This window comes from Natrix helvetica (assembly GCF_964273705.1).
Source record: "Natrix helvetica genome assembly, chromosome: 2".
Taxonomy (NCBI): Eukaryota; Metazoa; Chordata; class Lepidosauria; order Squamata; family Natricidae; genus Natrix; species Natrix helvetica.
In genome coordinates this window covers 122973834-122993964 of record NC_138552.1, presented here as the reverse complement: position 1 = coordinate 122993964, position 20131 = coordinate 122973834, and the positions used below count along the sequence as shown (strand labels likewise).

The window sequence follows — 20131 nt, the reverse complement described above, 5'->3', positions numbered from 1 at the left end:
TGTTGCACTTGTAGTTCTAAGCAGAGACTTTGCTCGTAGAACAGGTAGTATCATTTTGCTATGGTTTAATTCTAAAGTCATGCAGTAAGAGACACATTTACTGCTTTCATCTATAATTCTCAACAGCCACAAAGCTTTGTTTTATCATAGCTATTCTATCAGATATTTAATAGTAATGCTTTATAAAGAACAATTTCTCAAGCAGCCTCATCTCTTGCATTTGCTATCTCTCACTAAAACATGTATGTTTTCTCAATTTCTTACAGCAAAAGACATAGTCAACCTATCCATTTGCCAAAGGAGATTTGATTTGAAATACTTATCATCTGGGACACATTTCAAAGGAAAATCTTGCATTACATCACATTGAGCCACCTCAATGGTGCTTACATTGCTATGTATCCAACGTGATCCAGGCACAAAATGATTCCCATGCTGTATCTATGGAATGCGATCTATCATTATAGCTGACAGGTTGGCCTGATTAGTATGCTGTGCCTAATGTTGGTACAGAGTATGTGTAGGAAGCAAAAGGACAGCACTGCAGTAATTATAGGTAGCACTGCAGTGTTTCAGCCCTGGGATGCTTGACAGAATTCAAGGAGAGTCTACTGTGACTCTCATTACTTGTAGTTCTGAGGGGCACTCTATTCATAAAGGAGAGCATAGTCTAATGCCACCTTTGTAGAAGCTAACTTTCTTTAAATCATTTCTTTCACATACTGTACATACAGAACTTATATTTTAGGAGGGGATATATTGGCTATCAGAAGTAGCAAAACAATTTTCATCTGTGACTTGCAGACAGATAAAGATATATAAAAAATAAGGAAGTACTTTGCTCCAGATGGAATAAATATCTACTTCCCAATTGCATAGGTTTTATTTCGGCCAACTTTTAAAACATACGATCGCTATTCTGGCCATACCTATGTTTTCCTGTAACTGTTTCATTTTAAATGGTTATTACTTTAACGTTCACCTCCATGGATCATATATGCTCCTTCCTTGGGCTTCCTTTGTCTTGCTTCGCAGGGGCCAGCACAAGCAGTGGAGATCTTTACTTTCCTTGCAGCTCCGTGTAACATTTTTTCAGTACTAAAAATCCCACGTTTTTTAATTTGATTTTCAGACTGCTGTCACATGGTCAGGATTTTCTTGAATTTCAATACATTCAATTTCTTCTCGCTCCTTTCGTTTGGCTCGTTTCTTTTTCTTGTGGTGTTTTTTGGACGGTGGGAAGAATGTTAGGAAGACAGGTAAAATAACAAAACAGTGCAGAAGTGTGCAACTGCCAGTGAGCAGCAAACATTTGAACAGTGTGAAGGTCAAGTTTGAAGGCACAAAAAGGAGGGGGACCAACCCAATAAGAAAAGATGAAACATTTTGCAAAATTGCTGTTCCGTGTTCTTGGAGTGAACTTTTTATACACTGAGTTCTGGTATGCTCAGTTGCTAGTACAAATGTGTAAAGCAGGGGTGCACAGTGATCTATGGAAAAATTCAAAGTGTAAATAAGGCACAATATAGAAATGCAATCCATGTCTACATTCCATAAAGTCATCAAGCCCAGGACACCCAACTCTATCGAGGTGACAGTGAGAATTAACCAGAAATTCCCCAGAGGGTGAATAACAAGGAAGAATGTAAGTAGCAAGACCAGTAAGATGCCAAAACCTGAGATCAAGACAGGCATAATTACTGAGAGGCTGTACTGGTCCATGAAGACAAAAGTAGGATTAAAGACAATGAACTTGATGCTCTGTTTCAGGGACAATGGTCTGAGTTTCTCCAATAATTCTATAACATCGCTTTGTGTTTTTTCACTAGTCCTAGCTACAAGATACATACGGGAAGCAATAATGTTATTTCCATTCCCAGACTTGGAGAAAATGATATCATTTTTAAAGTGTAGAAACTCGGGCTTTCTTAAAAATGAGTTTTGGAGGATGCTAAGGAAGTCACTTTTATTGGTTGCAGTGATATTCCCAGCTCTCAGATACTGGTAATATTGTTGAAGCCAGGACAGTGTGTTGAAGCCTTCAGTCAGTTTCTTTAGGTCATCTTGGACAGTGCCATTCCAGTACTCAAGAGGTTCATAGATATAAAATCCTATCACTGGGCTATAATTGCTGAAGTACTTCTGTTGAATAACAGCATAGGACACACTCGGAGAATCACTAGAAAGCAAATTGATAATATTGACCCCATCACTGATTTGCAGGCAGCCCATAAAAGAGAAAGAAGCATAAATGAGATACAGTATCACTACAAATGGCTTAACATAGATATTAGTGATCCATTCATTGTAATGCTCCCTTACAAAATGCTGGATAAAGTGGTTCTGGTATGGGTCAGTTTCATGATGAGAAGACTGCTGGTGCCCATCACTCATCATGGTTTGGAACCAAACGGGTTTCCGTTCCAGATACTCTGCAGAGGGGATTTTACAGCAGAAGATACTGTGGTAACGATTCTGCTCCAGCTGCCCAGCAAACACCAGACAGGAGCCAAAGAAAGAGAAGATGTAGAAGTAGTTCAACAGGATGGAGATGCACATGTTCTGGCAGAAGACTTTCACAGCCTCAATGTTGGTGAAAGGACTGGCACCCATGCCAAAGGCTATGAAGTACAAGAAGCTTGTCATGGTGTAGGAAACCATTACATCCGAATAGGCATCAGCAACCCTGTCTTTAAATGGCAAATTTTCTCTGGTTCGACGCCATCCCGACAGAAGCTCAAATACTCCTTTGGTTCCATGACCTAAACAAGGACAATGAGGAAATACATTAATTTGTTTTTACTGAGCATCACATGTTCTTTTTTAATTCTATTTAACAGAATAACTGAGTAGTAAGTGACCTTGGAGGTCTTCTAATCTAACCCCCTATACCATTTCAAATAAATAAATGTTCAATTTTTTTAGCATAACTTCTAACTTTTTATTAATCTTTAAAGTAAATTGTTAACTTTTAACAATTTATAATTGATTACTGTACTGTATAGAATAAATTAAATAGGTGGCATAGATAGCAATTAGTTATATTTAATCCACTGTTAATCCCCTCCCCCATATATACATATCATTTTATTGTCAAAAGTTTGGTCAACAGAAACTAAATATCAATACTATAGCTGCCAACATAAGTCAATATTGATGTCCTTATCCTCTTATTAGTGCTTTGTGGTCCAGTCCTTTAAGCAGGATTCTACTAAAGTCCATGGTCCCTGTTGCTTCCTGCCATCAGATGAAAAACTCTATCTTCTCTTTGAGGCAAATGAATGATAAACTAGGGGTGTGGAACTGCAGCCTTTCTGATAGTGCCAAATTTCAGCTCCCAAAAGCCTTCACTTCCAAACTGGCTGGGGCTGGGAAGAGCTACTAGTCAGGAACTTCCCAAGAGCTCCCAGTCCCTTGGAATATGAAAGTCCATGGCTTGTAAAGTTGTTTGTAAAATTGATGGAGTTTAAAGGATTTGGGCATGTAGGAATCTACATGTCAGAGTTCTGGCTCCTCTAATGGTCATGCCAGAAAGGATTTTATGTCATTGTTCTTCATGAGAACAATGGAATAAAATTTTCAACTGGGTCTCTTGAAAATAGATCATCATTATATCTTCCCACCTGAGTAAACAGTGGGAAGAGCAAGGGAAAAAGGACAACAAGCTTTGTATGGCTTGTCCTCTTTTTTCTGTCTATGTCAGGAAAACACAACCTGTAGCAACAGGAGGCGATGCCAATCAGTGAATGCAAAACATATAAGAAACTTTAATTCTCCTTCAGCATCTTATGTATGAAGCTTGACCAATCCTGCAAGCACCCTCACTAATATTTTTAGCATAATAGTTGTGTACAGTTGTTTTCAATGAACCACAAACATATGCACTAGTGCAAGGAAAGGCACTGCTTGTTTTAAATCAACAGCAGCTTTACCATTGATTTCAATGGAAGCTAAACAAAATAGGTAACACAACATAGTTATGTCTTCCTAGTTATTAGTTTGTTATTTGTTAAATGGTGTGTTAGTTGTTCTTTGGGATTAATTTATAACTTTTTTGAACAAGGTTATTAGGCACAGCTGGATGGGGAAAAACAGCTGGAAAGTAAAATGAGCTTATTTTGATTGTCCAAGAAAAGAATAAAAATAAATTATCTAAATAAGTGCAAGGTTAATTAATCAGAAAAGTAATAGATTTCTTGGTTTAAAAAACGTAATCCCAATTAAGTATCATTCATCACAAATTGTTAAAAGGCTTGGGCAAGGTTATCAAAAAACTCAGTGTGCTGAAACTTTGTTGCTGCATTGCAACACTTAGAAAATTAAACTGAAGATACTGAAGATTAAGCACTAACGATAGCCAATTTTCATTCAAGGATTCTCAAGTATAAGTATAAAAAGTATACAAGTATAAAAACAGATGACTAACTTCCTGAAGTTATTATTGCGGATGTGATGAAAGTGTCTCAGGATTGTTTCTTTCACACACTAGTTCAGTGGTGGGATTCAGCCAGTTTGCACCACTTCGAGAGAATCGGTTGTTATCTCACCACTGCACTAGTTGTAATATAAACATCACAGTACACATACATGATTCATTTAAATATACACATATCAAACATGAAATAGTAAATGTTACCATGGAATACATTTCTAAAAATGCTAAATCAGAACTATACACCAATAGCTTCCTTAATAGAAACTGACACAATATTTCATCTTTGAAACCAATCCTAACAAAGAAATTTGGATTGATGTTTTAGCTTATCCATAAAAAAATAGCTAACAGTGGGCAAGGCAGGATTAATATGCAGAAATGTTAAGAAGAGTGTACATTTTGTCAGAATGACTTTACTTAGCAAAGTGTTAACATTAATACCCAACAACTAACTCAGCTGCAATTTATATCACAGTGGGTTTCTTGTATGTCATTATTCCCATGAGTGTCCCTGAATCATGCTGACAGGTTACCCTATCAGTAGCCCAACATTTTAGAATATTCTTTAATCAAGTTGAGAAAAAGCAAGAATGTTTCCTATATAATGTTCCCCCAATTCCCTATATATTGTTGATAGGCTACTTAAAGGTAAAAAGAAGAAATGCCCACTCTTTCTCTAAAAGGGGGTGGGGGGACCCACTCATCCCTGGCCCTGACATCCAGGCCACAATGTTTCATAAGGGTAGGTGAAATAGACTGCCTGGTTTCTTTGGAGATGTCCTGAAGAGGAAGGTCTCTAAATCAGGCAGTGGCTTTAATAGAGTGCCCTTTAATGTAAGTTGGTACTGAGAAGGTAGCGAGCTTAACTGGTAACACCAAAAACATTCACAGACCATTGGGAGAAACAAAGCCCATTGTTTCTCACAGTGACAAACATATAACTGACCAGACCTGAGAAGAAGCGTATTCCTTTTAACATTATAAGTCAACAGGGCAGAATGGATTTCAGAAACACTGCCAGAACAATGTCTTGAGGTGTACTGAAGATAGAAACAAACTAGGGAACAAGGGGGGCATTCTTTTTAAACCAGAACTGATACAGTGGATCCATCAATGAGTACAATGATTATGGGCTGCTTAGTGGACAAATGTAGTTGACACAAAGTACAAAGTCTTTCAGGTGAGAAGATCAAGAGTACAAGTAGCCATACTGCAGATTCAGACAGTTTAGCACATAGCTGGGAAATCCCTCCCAAAAGGCTCCAAGAAGGAACCAAACTGCAGAGGTCAATATTTGATTTTTTAAGAGTTAGGCTATACCACTCTGTAAAACTACCCCTCCCACCCAATACAAACACATCATCCTAATTTGACTCCTACATCACTTTAGCTTTTCTATGCATCTAATGAAGTGACATGTAGTTCACTAAAGCTGATGCCTTTTTAATATATTTGTTAGTGAGAAAAAATGCTACCCTATATTAACACAGCTCTCCTCTTACACCGTCTATCATTCTGGTGAGCCAAGAGTATCTGGAACACCATGTAGAGTCTAGTCTATAGTCTTAGACTATTAGATTCTTTAGTATCAGCCGGCTGAAGGAAGCTAAAGATCTGGAATAGTTCTGCATGATCAACAATCTGGTTTTTTCATGGAGAATCTGAATAATGCAATCAAATGTGTGGTGATTATATAACAGGATATTTTGATTTTCTAGTAATGAGTCTTCCAGATGAAGCAGGACACATACTTGCTATCTAAATCTTTCCACGGACCTCCCCACCATAAACTTCAACCCAGATTAATAGCCCAATTTAAGAGCTAGATCTCATTCCTACTATAAGCCTGTTTTGAAGTACTTTTGAAGTACTTTTGACTCTAATTTTGACTCTAAGAGAGGTTTTCCCTCTCTTCAGTAACCAGCTTTGCTGACTCTGTCATAGATCAAATTTATTTATTTACAGGACTTTTAAGACTGCCTGTCCCAGTGGCTCTAGGCAGCTCATAACAATCCAGAAAAATGTAATTAAAAACAAAAGTAACCTTCCCCCCAGGTGCCAGATCAATTGTCCTCACATTTCCACCCCATCCCTGCCTGATGCTTGGGGGAAAAAACTAGGTGTTCAAAGCCCTCTGGATTTGGCTACAGGGGATACGAACAAGTGAATTCTGAAATATTTTAAAAAGCCCCTTTCTGTGGAATACAGTTTGCAATAGAGTAACAGGCTAAAATAGTAGCGGTATTGTTCCAATTCGGAATTATGTACACTTTTTTTTTATTTTGGCATCTTACAATTAGGATTTCAAGCTATTTTTTCTCATTTAATTAACTCACATAGTCTACTAGTAGTATACAAAATGATTAAATAGAAATAGGAAGTTAATAGCCTAGTATAGAGCTCCAGAGTTGACTGAGTCTTCATTGTTAAAATGCTGTTTACTTTATTCTTAGTTGATTACAGGGAAGTATAGTGTAGGATAAAGCTCTTGGTTAATTTGGTCTGGGACAATTTTCTGAGTGAAATGGCAGACTCTGCATAAATTCCTATTTTGAAGCTATGGTGACCTACTCTCTTCTGTCACCCCCCCTCTATGTGTGTGCAAGAGAGAGAAAGGGGGGGGGAAGGGTAAGAAAGACACTTCCAAAAGTATTATCTCAGCACAAACATATATTGTAAATTATAGACAGAGCAAATGATAGGATTCTTGCTTGATGGGTCTGTTGATCTCTTGGCTATTAAATATTTCAGTTTAAAGAGAAAAAGAAGAAATTCTCTTATGCAGAGAAAGCCAAAGTGGCCATGAAGAATAGTATCCAGAGGAGGATGGATGACTGGTATCTATGAGAGCGCTCAAAAAAGGCAAGACAGCAGCAAGATCGAAATAGAGTTTTGACTGTGCTGCTGCAATCACCATCTTGTCTTTTCTGACAGCCCCACCAGCACCTCTCATGGACACTGGTAGAGGGAGTGTTTTTGCACAGAGTGATTGGCCTAATGGAGTTGGGAAGATCACCATTTCCAATTGTGTCATCTCCAGGCACAATTCTGAGTATTCTGTCTACATGGGAAGTTTTCTGTTAGGAGAAGAAAAACACTGCTTTCAAACAGGAACAACTGAGGACTATCTAAGGCAGAGGTCTTCAAACTTGGCAACTTTAAGACTTGTGGACTTCAACTTCCAGAATTCTCCAGTCAGCTGGCTGGAGAATTATGGGAGTTGAAGCCCACAAGTCTTAAATTTGCCAAGTTTGAAGACCTCTGATCTAAGGGATGAGGTGAAGGCAATGTCTTGAGGACATGTCCCTCAAAAATGCTTAGTGTATTGCCTTTATGTTTGCAATAAGCAGGACACAAAGCCAAGCCTTTAGTATCACCTTGGGGTGGCTCGGATTCAGATGAGGCTCTGCCAACTTTCTAAGCCTTCTGTTGCTTGCAGCTCCACCCCCCCCTCCCCGAATCATCATTTTTCCAGCACAGCTAACCATATTGATTCTTGTACCATCCAAACTTAAGTCATGACCTAATTTATTTTGACCTATTCATTTGGACAGACTAATCTTAACCTGATTTACTTGATTAGACATGACTCAGAGCAACCCAAATGACTCAACCTGATTTATTTGCTTGACCTGATTTATTTCACTGGGATCTGTCCAATATAGGCTTCATCTTTCTCTGAAGGATCTTAAGTTCCAATTATTGCATAACTGAATATTTAAAGAGAATTATCATCATCACCAGCCTTTTAAACATTACTACTTTAACTATGGAAAAATATATACCATCCATTAAATACCTCTCAGATTGCTATATAAGGTATAAAAAACCCATGATGCATTAGAAATTACAGGTAGTCCTGGACTTATGGTCATTCATTTAATAACCATTCAAAGACAGCATTGGAAAAATAACTTATGGTTGATTCTTGCCCATTGTAGTATTATGGAATATATGAACTGACACAGAATTCCGGGATCAAACAGAAAAGGTTTATTGCGCAATGTTCAGTGGCTACACAGAGGAGCCAAAGACTGAACTTCGAAGGATTCTAAAACATGTATTTTTATACATACTTTTGACATCTTATGACTACGTTTCCTGTCAAAGCTTCCTGTCTTCAAGCCTGCGGTTTGGCTAGGTGTGATTTAAGCTTCCTCTTGCAAACCTTTAATCTTCAAACTAAAGCTTTCCTCTTACAGAACTCTTAACATGCTCCATTATAAAGACAGTTACATATATTTAAGATTCCTATTATCCCATGTTATATTATCCCATATTATACCCCCCTTTGGAAGTTTTTTCCATGCAGAAACTTCCACTGCTTCTTATCTGTCTGTTTCAGTTCAATAAATAGGTAACATTCAATACTTCTTAACAAGCAAGCAAGCATATAATGTTTGACAGTGCATGGGTAGATCCAGCAATTTGGTTCAAGCTTTCTTGAATTCCTGTGACAATTGTTGAAACTGTATTACAGAGTTTGTCACACACCCACGTTCATGGAAAAGACATGAACCCGGTGGTTCTTTTCATAAGTCCAGAACCCCAAAGTCCCTGCCACTTGCATGCCAGTCAGTGGCTGTAATGGGACCTCTTGTGAAGGGTTCTTTTGCTTATCTCTGAGGACTGGGCCTTCAAAAAACAACAACGGGATGTGGTATTTCCCGGGGGGAAAGTAATACATAAACCATCTGTGCTTTTTTGGGAGAGCCAGATATTGTTTCGAGGGGTCTCGAATGCCCCTGGACACTTTTCCCAAGATATATTCCATCCTCCCCATCTTGTAATGGAGGCAGCTGGTGTTGGTGAGTGAGTGATCTTTTGGTGAAATAAGTGGTGTGCAGATGGAGAAATGCCTGGGATTAGTTTTATCTCCCATAAGGTCTTGTTCCTAGGACCAATATATATTTCTGACATGCTCCATTATAAAGACAGTTACATATATTTAAGATTCCTATTATCCCATATTATATTATCCCATATTAGTAGCATCTCTGTGTCACACGGTCAAAATTTGAATGCTTGGAAGCTGGCATGTATTTATGATGGAAGTAGCATCCCAGCATTATGTGATGGTTATTTGCAATCTTCGCAAGGGTCTTCTGACAAGCAAAGACAATGGAGGAAGCTGGATTCACTTAAGGACTGCAGCAAAAAGGTCATAAAATCAGATCCAATTGATTTAATTACTACATTGGTTAGCAGTGGAAACTCTTGAGTCATAGTCATAGAGTCAAGGACTAACTGTAGGTTAAAACTTTAAAGCACTGAAAATATAATTCTGTAGTAAATGATTCAGCTGAATGTAAGTGGTAAAAATGTTTTTAATTTTAAATAAGTAAGCCCAAATACCAGGAGTGGTATCTATTCATCTCTAAAGGCTAAGACTTGAAGATGAATAATAGCAATACTCTTTGGCAGACTAATTCTTACATACACCATGATGGATTGAGATTGTATCTACATACAAATGGCATGCAGAAGACTCTATGTCAGTAGAAAGCAAATTATTAATCAGGTGGGTCAGAGTAAAGTGGCTTATTATAAGTTTGCGGAAACCCTGAGCACACTAGGCCACTCCCTACCAGGATCAAATATATTCCGCATAGCTTACTCCAGCTCCAAAGGACTTGGTGCAGTAAGAGTGGAAAAGACTTATTTGCAGGTGATCAGAAATTAAGCCTTTCCACCTTACAGTGTTGGGACTAGGAAAAAAGCTTAACATTTTCTTTTAGACAGTTTGGAGAGCAGCATTTTTTCCTTTTCCGGAACTGTGAGGAATAAAGTTCTCTCTTTCTCAGAGTAAAGACAGACCTTATTTCAAACATGTAGCAAATCAGACATAAACTCATTTTGCTATTCCAATATTATGGGTTCAAAACGTAACACCGAAAGTGGGAAATTATCTGTATAGGTAAGCAGAGATGTTGAATCTAAGCAATGTCTGTGTGCATGTAGATATCTATCAAAATGCCAGCAGTGTTTGTGCCTCCTTTGGATTGCAGCTGCTCACTCATAATTTCTTATATCCCAGCTTTTGGTCCAAAATTGCTTCCTTCCTTTACCTAAAGCATGTAGATTTAAATAAAAAGCAAATGTCAGATGTGCTAAATAACCCAGGTAGGGCAAGCACTTTGGGTCTAAGAGAACAACTACTGTGTAGGAGAATGGAAATTAGGGATGATACAGAGGGAGATAGAGCTGGATTCTTTCACTGATCTTATAAGTGGTGTTTCTCATTAAAAGTACAGCAATAGCCTGCAATTGTTTCAACAGTTTACCAGGCTTCTGGAGATAAGACATTAAAACCTTGAAAAGAAAGAACCAGAAGATAGATCTGGACCTTCTGACAGACCTCAAGCCAAAACACGGGAGACAGAAAAATTCAGTTAGTAGTTGCTTAACAAAACTAAAAAGGAAAGTCCATCTCATCTTAATTTTGACTGCTGAAATGAAGAAACCTTAAAACAAGTAGAACTTTAAAGGATCTTGAACTCTTCCACTTCTTTCTCCAAATAAATTCTTAGATTCAAGGTTCTTTAATTGCTGCTCTGTCTTATGCACCATTGTTGGATCTCAGTAGTCTAGTAAACCCAAAGACTGTACATCTCTGATTTTGCAGTTTTGGTTCTGGAATTCTGATACAACATGCTGTGAAGAGAAAAAGGAGGAGGCTAGGAATATGTTCTCTTTTCATCCTCTAAACTGGGAACTTTACTTTGGAAGCTACATGTCTACTTACAGAGCCAAATGAAGCCAACAGAAATATTTGTAGGCTATAAGCCCCGTTTCAGGAAAAATTTGTAAGGCCTTGCTGTTCAAAGTTGGCTGGATCTTGCCCAAATAATGAGATGCTTTGAAATGCATCCCTTTCTTAATGATACTCTGTGCTAGAATACATCACATTCTCATTTATTGAAATGGGATCTTTAAAAGTGTTTTGGTTCCTGCTGTATTTATCTTTAAGATGCAGTGAAGCAGAATTGATGTTTTCAGTTACAAATTGATGTCATAGCAAAATGACTAATTTAAAAGGTTAGCTTTTAGCACAGGAACATTAAATGAGATGCAGTAAAATCACATCCAGCAAAAGTATGCATCCTTAGTGGAAAAAAAATATCTGAGGAAATCTGGAAATCTGCCATAGAACATTGGAATGGTTTTAGTTTAGCCAACCAAGCAGACACTAATAATCAGAGCAAAGTCAAGCAAATAGTATACTTAGGAGAAATGCAACTGATAAACCCATTGGACTTTAAAAGTTCCACATTGTTTAGTGGTATCTTAAAGTTGGAGGCTACAGCATTACAGACTCAAAGAGAAAATGAATTTTTGTGGTTCAGGTGACCTGGATTCTGCTCCTTATTCCTTAAATCCCATAGTAGCCATCTCTGAATCCAATTTTGGTACCCGTCCCCTCAGACTTGGTATGAACTGTGTGCCTTTAAGCAAAATGTTTCAGATAATTTGCAACATTATTAGAAGACTGGCTCAGAAGTGTTGTAATTAAAAACTTGCTCTGTGAGGGAAACAATTTACTAAGATAATCATTATTTGCTAGTTGATGGTGTGCAATTTCAATTCCTAAACTAGGGCATTGTAAGATGAAATAACTTCATGAAAAATTATCCATTGTTTAGTTTAAAAAAAAATAAAAGTATTGTTTTTCCATTTTGAAAAAAAATTCTCATAATTTTCTGCAGCTTTTGAATACATTGCATATTTCTATTTTGAATGCTCATGTATATACTGAGAAAATACTGCAGTTGATATATGTTCATAAAAGCTGAATTGCCCACGATTTTTCCATGATAGGAAAATCTGTTCTGGGTCAATCATAGGAAACTTCCACAAATACTCATAGAGGCATTGTGAAATGTCTGCATACTGTGTCATTTATGCACAGATATAAATACAACCTAAAGCAACCATCAACTTCTTCTATGCTCACAAGGGTGTTTTTACATCTGCTGCAATCATGGGAACAGCTTGCCTTTGCAGGTGCCAGGACTATTGCCAGTTGGGAAATGTTTTTCAAAACTGAATAATTAAAATTTCTATATGGGAATCATCCTGGCAATGAATCACACTTAACTGGGTGTTTCTCAACATGAAATCATACACAGGGATGGGATGGTAATGATGCTCAAAAAAGATGTTGTTAAGGATGTGCTTGGTTATATAATTTTAAAAAGAAAAGAATAATATACCTTAGAAATAATGAATATGCTGCAACAGCACATGCACTTACTAAAGATGCATGTGATATACATGCTGGATAACTGGCATCAGATGCATTACATAATTAATAAAAACATTATATATATTTTAAACTTACATGAATAAATATTAAATAAAATAAATTAGGAGTACATATAAAATCAAATCAAGGAACAGAATCAGTATATTCCATTCAGACAAACAGAGCCTGCAGAATTATGGAAAGATTTATGTAATAATGAAAAAAAGTGAAAAAATATTCCCAAAATTCAAAGAGGGAAAGCTCCAAGTTGCTTTCAGAAAAAGCAATAGCTGGAGACAGATGGAGGATGAAAGAAAAAGATGTATGGCAACTTAATTTAGATTTTCAGGATGGAACAAGGAAGGACAAGGAAAGATATCTCAATCAACTATGTCAGCAAGAATGGAAATGATAGGAAAACATGTTTTAAGAAGTTCAGAGAAAACATAGGGGACTGCTCAAAACTGATCATAAAAAGAGGCAAATGATGAGTAAGAAAAATAGACGGTGCAAAGGTTTGTAGGGAGGCAGATATATGTATATCTAGGAAGGAAATGTGGTCAGGAACTGACTTGATTGATGAGGTACAGGGGAGGTACAAATGAGGTACTAACACTAACCCTAACCCTAACCCCCTGGGGACAGGGGAGAGGGAACAATATTGGAAAGACTCAGGTCACAAAAATAAATGTATTTGAAATATCATTGTAATTGTTGATACATTAGAAAGTGGCAAAAGAGATGATTGAACACATGGTTGATACAATGTATAATAAGATGCTGTTTCTGCTTATCTTTTATCCTGTTTTTTCTTTTCTGTAAAAGTTGTGAGAATTGGAGATTTCTACCTCTAGCACGATGGAGTTGCCAAAAAATTTTGTATATCCACTTTCCCTTTCCCATAAATTTTTTAAAATCAATAAAATTCTTTAAAATAAAATAAAAAAGAAGAAATCCAAACTTGATAAGAAACATATCACTAAAGCCCAATACATTTCAGAAAAAAGAACAGGGCATAAGATAGGATAGCTGTTCTGACCCCCCTCCATGCCTGTGAATAAACCAGAACACAAGCTTGGCTGTTTGCCACTATTTAATTACTGAGATAATGAATCCTTTAGCTGAGGGCCCAGACAACTCACATTCAGTAGATTAACTCTGCAGCAACCCAGATAAGTCAAATGAAGCCACACAGATAGTCCAAACGAACAGACATGGCTAGAATATACATATAGATTTTCTTAACTACTAATTTGAATGGTTGTTTCCTGCAAATGTCCCCTCCCAATGCCTCACCTATAATCTCTCTTGGGAGGGGCCAATCCACAACCACCTGTGCTTAATCATCTTCTGTGAGTATGCCTACGGCTGCTTCTGTTTCTCAGCTCTTCTCAATCTAGCGTCAGGGACGAACTGCCTTTGATCCCTCCCCACTGCTCCATGCCTCAGGCGCTTCCTGGTGGCCAACCAGCCTCTCTGGTCCCTGTTCTGAGTCTGAACCCTGCACAGGGTCCTCCACATCGTCCAGGGCAGACTCATATGGTTCCTCGCTATCCGAGTCCATCCAGCTCAACCGGATCCTGCTGGGCCACAACAGATAGCTAACGTGTGTGTGTGTGTGTGTGAATTTATATTAAATTTATACAGCCACCCATCTCACTGCTGTAACTCTGGGAAACTTACAAAGTTAGAAATCCTCAAAAACAATACATAACTCACAAGCAAAATCACTTGAATAATTAAAAACAATAAAACAGTTAAAAACATAATGCTGCACAAGTACCATTCATTTTACTAAAAACACAACAATTTAGCAGGGTCTACCAACAATACCAGATCCCCTGACCACATGGCAAAACCAAGTCTTCAGGCTCTAGAAGGCCAACAAGGTCATTCATTCTTAAAATGAATATAATTTCCAACGTACCTAATACTTTGTGTGGAATCCCTATATGCACTGTGCCTGTGTATATGTGCATGCATGTGTGTGTTGACTTGCGGGTCAAACTGGATAAGAAAAAACAGAATCATAGGGGCAGAAGGCATTTTGGAGGTTTTCTAGTCCTATCCCTTGCCCAAAGCCAGATGAGCTAATTCTATTTTATTGTAAAGATACATTGACAAAATTTTGCAAGTCTGACATTTCTCCAACTGTCTCCTTTACAACCCAAGAAACTAGGGAGGATCTCTTCTGAGCCTCCTGTCTCACCCTCTATGCAGCTGTGGGTAATGCTATTTCTTATTTGATTATTCCCTTGGTAGCATCTCTTAGTCCAGTCTCCTAAGGTCCAAATATAATAGCTGCGATGGGTTGTCAGAGAATAATTTTGGGAGACAAGATGAAAAGCCATAGCCTAGAGTCTGGAAGCCAAAACGTGCCAACACAACCATGCCCCGTTTTGGGGCTGGAAGGCCACCTGCACCAACCTGGAAGCCAAAATGGGGTGCGGGGGGGGGGGCGTACGAACGCCTCCCATCCATGCGTGTGTGCCAGTGGTGGCTTGCTACCAGTCCACACCAGTACGCCCATACCATTAATGGAAATCAGGCATATGTTTGCGTACCCGTAGAGCTGGAGGCCCCAAGCTTTTGCTAGAGATGGCCTTCTTCCTCTCTAAAGCATGGATTTCTCCCCACCCCACTGCAAACGAGTCAGCTGTCAAAGAGAACAAATCTGCTGTTTCGGGCCAAGAAGCTGAGGGGCTCTCCCCAGATGGCACCTTTTTCCCTGCGGAAAAAAAGAGCAGGTCCACTCTCGTGCTCTTCCCACTGATGCTGCTTGGCCTGAAACATGAGGGTTGTGGAGAAAGTGTTTTCAGGCCGAGAAGCAGCAGCAGAGAGAGCAGAGACCTCCTGAGCTGTGGGAAGCGGCTGCCAGCGATGCTCTCAGGATGAAGACATTGCAAGTGGAGAAGCCTTGGTCCCCTCAGGAGCCACCAAGCGCTCGCTGCCCTTCTGACACCCGCTGAGCCTCCTCTCACTGCAGACGCAAGGATCGTGGAGGAAAGAGGTTTTAGGTGGCAGGGCCTTCCGCATGCACTGTTTTTGGAATCGGGGAGGGGATCCTCCACCTGAAAATACTTTCCTCCACAATCGTCACCTTTAAGGTGGCAGATCTCACTAGTAGAAAAGAGAAGGTGTGTCTGCAGTGGGAGGAGGCTCGGAGACTCCTTCCTCACCTTGTTTTGAGCTGAGAAGCGAAACCTCTGAGGGATCCCAGATGGCACCTGAGGCTGCCTTGCCTCTTTCTGGCCCTCAGAAAAAAATAGCAGGCTCCCCTCTCACTTTCCTCAGCCTACGCGCTATGGGGGAAAACGCCCCTCAGCTGCCCCTCCAGGAGGACCACTATGTATCCTCCACGGGTGGGAGGTTGAAGGAGCGACCGCAGGTGAAGAGTGCTGAGGGGTTTTGGCAGTGTGAAAGTTAGTGGAGGTGGTGTGTGGCTGGTGTGCCTTGTTCCGACTTTTCGGGTGCAAAATGCTTAAAAAAATAAAGTTTTAGGGTTTTTTTTTGGGGGGGGGGTTGTGAAGGGTTAAGTGTGGGGGATAGTGGGGGAGAGAAAGAAAGACAAAGATCCATATCCATCCATACCAAAAAAAGGAAACAAAGCAACAAAATCCAGCTGCCATAACTGCAACTGTAAATAGCAAAAAGTAGAACACTTTTTTACAAGTGAAAATATTTTCAGAGAGATCAAAGTGGCTTTAAGACACAACTTAAGTGTATAGTCAATTAAAGGTGTAAGAGAATGAAAATACCTTTGCTTGGCAACCAGAGATCAACAAAATAGGTGTTAGATGGACCTGTTTAGAAAGTACATTCATGAATAGAAACAAATGCCTGGATCTAGCTAGCCTCAACCTCAACACATCTGAGCATCTTGTCAGTGACCTATAGGGCCATTACGAGTGTTCTAGAGTGCTTTTTAAAAGCTCCCTCTCCTAAAGATGAGTTCATAATTTCTAGATCCATCTAGTCATTCCCTTTCATAATCATCCATTTGCAGAATTCAGCTGGTCATCCAATAGTATTCAACCAGACTATGTTATGAAAGAGAAAGAAAGAAGGAAAGAGAAAGAAAGAAAGAAGGAAGGAAGGAAGGAAGGAAGGAAGGAAGGAAAGAAAGAAGGAAAACTTATGACCACAATTGAGCCCAAAATTTTGATTGCTAAGCAAGAGTGTTGTTAAATGAGTTTCATTACATTTTACAAGTTGGCCACATGACCGTCAAGCACACCCACAAAATAGGCCACACCCACATAATAGGTAGTAAACATTTTTGAAACCCACCACTGGTGTGTGCATCCCCACATGCGTACCCATGCCTGCACGGCAGAGACCTGAACACTGGCTGGCCGGCAGGAGGCACGTGCACACGCACGGTGGAGCTGGGCTGTGGTGACGGCTGGCGTGTCCACAGAGAGAACCTATGTGTGCCATAGGTTCACTATCACAGGCCTAAACAATGGTCTGAAGAACAAAATCCGAGCCCAAGCCAGACAAATAAATTGAGATGGTATCTCAGAACTGACCCTCCCTGGTTCTCCAGAACATAAAGGTAAGGGGGGGGGGGGAAAGCTCTTTCAGATTTCCAAGATGCTGTCACTGAACCCACAACACAGGTTGTATTAGTATTAGTTTTCCATCTGGAGTGACTCTAACAGATCTGGCAGTTGATGATGTGGGATAATTCAGAACTCAAAATTTATTTTAAAATACTTTTGTAGAAAATCTGGATGGATGTTAAGATATTTGCATTAGATTAGTATTGGATAAAAACTATGAATTTTTATCATTTTCTGTGTTTAAAGATAAATGTTCTTTGTCATCTGCCACCCACTGGCAATATTTATAATTACAACATTTATTGACATCTCAATTTGGACTTTAATGCTTTCGGCCTCAGAGACATCTAATTTATTAGAAGGGATCATTAACTTCTTTCAGACCAAAAGATCACAATTGGTCTTTATAAAGAGCTGATGTCAATAAATCATTAAAGCTGACATGCAACTTGAGATAAAGATTGAATCAAATGAAAACTAGAAACCCCCATGATAAATTATGGCTTATAACGAAACGAAACAAAACAAAGCAAAGCAAAGCAAAGCAAAACAAAGCAAAACAAAACAAAACAAAACAAAACAAAACAAAACAAAACAAAACAAAACAAAACAAAACTGAAGTTTATTGGACTTCACTGAGTTTGTACAGGAAAAAAAGTAATTTATTCTATTGTTGGAGATGCAACCTGCTCAGGGCCGGATTTAGATGAAAAGAGGCCCTAGGCTATTCCACTTATGGGGCACTTTCACCTCCCATTTTTAAGTTTGTAAATTACATGAGAGATAATAAAATACATCATTACTGTGATATATATCAATATATTAAATGAAACATGTTGTAATTGGTACTAACCTTTATAAAAAATGTGGCACGGATAATAAATAAAAATAAAAGGCCCCTCTTGATCTTGAGGCCCTAGGCTGAAGCCTAGTTAGCCTATAGGAAAATCCGGCCCTGAACCTGCTAAATTCCTGATTAAAATATGTGTTTTTGCAATGTCCTAAAGTTGTTACATTTTGGGAAGAAGTAAGCTACAAAGTTTAATATTTAATATTTTCGAGTGGAACACGTTATTTTGAACCAATTGTACATTATGTGGAAATTGACAGCTGGACCATGGAAACTGATTCTTCAACATTACAAGGAGAATTTAAGGCTCCAACTAACCAGAGCTGGTATTTTTTGTATCTTATAAATGAATTGAATAAAGTTTAGAATAAAGTTCTAAATTTGGCATGAATAATAAAGGTTATGTTTTACTGAAACTGTTATGTAAAAAAATCAAATTACATACACCTATATTTGCATGAGATGCAAATAATTATGTAAATTATTTATTTTGCATTTTCCCCCCCTCTTTTCTCTTTCAAAATCTTTTTGAAAACCCAATACAAATTATGCTAGAATGTGGAATCTATTAAAGCTAATGGGTCTGCCACCACATCAGAATATTATTCGGAAGAATCTTTACAATAAAGGAAAAGTTAATGTTACAATTGAGGTTGGAGAAGCAAATTGATTCTACATGGGAAGGAGACTGAAGATAGGATGAATATTTCCCCTATATTTTTTTTTACCTTATGCACATTATAAGAATGGCAGGTTTGAAAGATATAATAATTGGAATCAAAACAGGAAGTAATGAGATTAATAACTGGCAATGTTTAGATAGCATGAAAAGTGCTAAATATTAAACAGGATAAAAATAATGTCAGCCAACTAATATGCATGTTCAAGAACTAATGGTGGAAGGTAGGTTTTTTCCCCTTGAGTTCTAGAATAAAAAGAGTTGGGCAGTTTGTTGAACAAGCAAAGAAGAAATTACTTTTGAGGAAAAGCAATAAAATCATGAAAAATAAAAATACTTCAATAACAAAGAACTAAATAATTAAAGTAATGGTTTCCCCTGAGGTGATGTGTGCACTTATGAAAGCTGAACACCAAAAATGAAAGAAATAAAATATTTTTGTAGTATACATCTGAGGTGTTACTAAGAGCACCATGAACTGCGAGAGCCAATCATTTGGCTCTGGATAAAATAAGGACTACTGTATTTCATAAGGTAAGGATCAGCAAACACAAATGCACATAGTTGGGCATATCATGTGAGCAGATAATGGATCAGGAAAAAACATTATGCCAAGAAGTTTGGGAGAGGTAGAAAAATTGAGAAACAAAAAATATGGTAGATGAAAGCATCAATAAAAATAATGGACTATCCTTACTAGAAGGAGCTGAGGATGTAATTGTCAGTAATTGTTCATCAACTGATGGCATCTAACTCATTATATAAGTACTGATCATATCCACAATACTGCAGAATGCAAGGAATCACAATAGATTTGTTACTAAAACGTTTGGAATTAACAAGTGTATTTCTACCTTCAAGATACACACTTAACCCCTTGAAAGGTTATGAATTATATCTTCCAAAAAGTCCATCAAACTTTATACATAAATCTGTATGAGCCTCAGAGGCACCACTTTGGATTCATAGGTCTCTTCCAGAATATAGCCAAGGTTAAATTGCAAGGAAAGATATGTTTCAATAGAATTTATTTTAATTGTGTTTAGAAAACTTGAAATTTCAGAAATACTTACACACTTTCTTAATATGGTATCTCTAACTAAGTGATGGCTAACCTTTTTGTCCTTGCGTGCCGAATCGCATGCGTGACACCCCCCCTCACCCCCCTTCTGTGCATGCATGCACAGCCCCATCTCCGTGCATGTGTGCATGTCTCCCACGTGCAGTAGAGACCCAAAATCAGCTGGGGGGGGGGTAGGGGGCACGCATGGAAGCGTGGTGGAGTTGAACTGGGCAATGGCTCACGTGCCTGCAGAGAGGGCGCCGTGTGCCACTGTGGCACACGTGCCATAGGTTC

General features: G+C 38.5%; 1 protein-coding gene across 2 annotated transcripts in view; it reads right to left on the bottom strand.

Annotated features, from left to right (window-relative positions):
• Positions 1–1039: 1039 nt before the first annotated feature.
• The window catches only part of PTCHD4 (patched domain containing 4), a gene marked incomplete at its 5' end in the record, with an annotated part of 57933 nt that continues 38841 nt past the window's right edge, over positions 1040–20131 (bottom strand). For both annotated transcript variants that reach the window (XM_081944417.1, XM_081944418.1), the window contains one exon: positions 1040–2762. In XM_081944417.1, coding sequence (XP_081800543.1) covers positions 1129–2762 — 1634 coding nt within the window. In that variant the 3' untranslated portion in view covers positions 1040–1128. The remainder of the gene's footprint in view (positions 2763–20131) is intronic.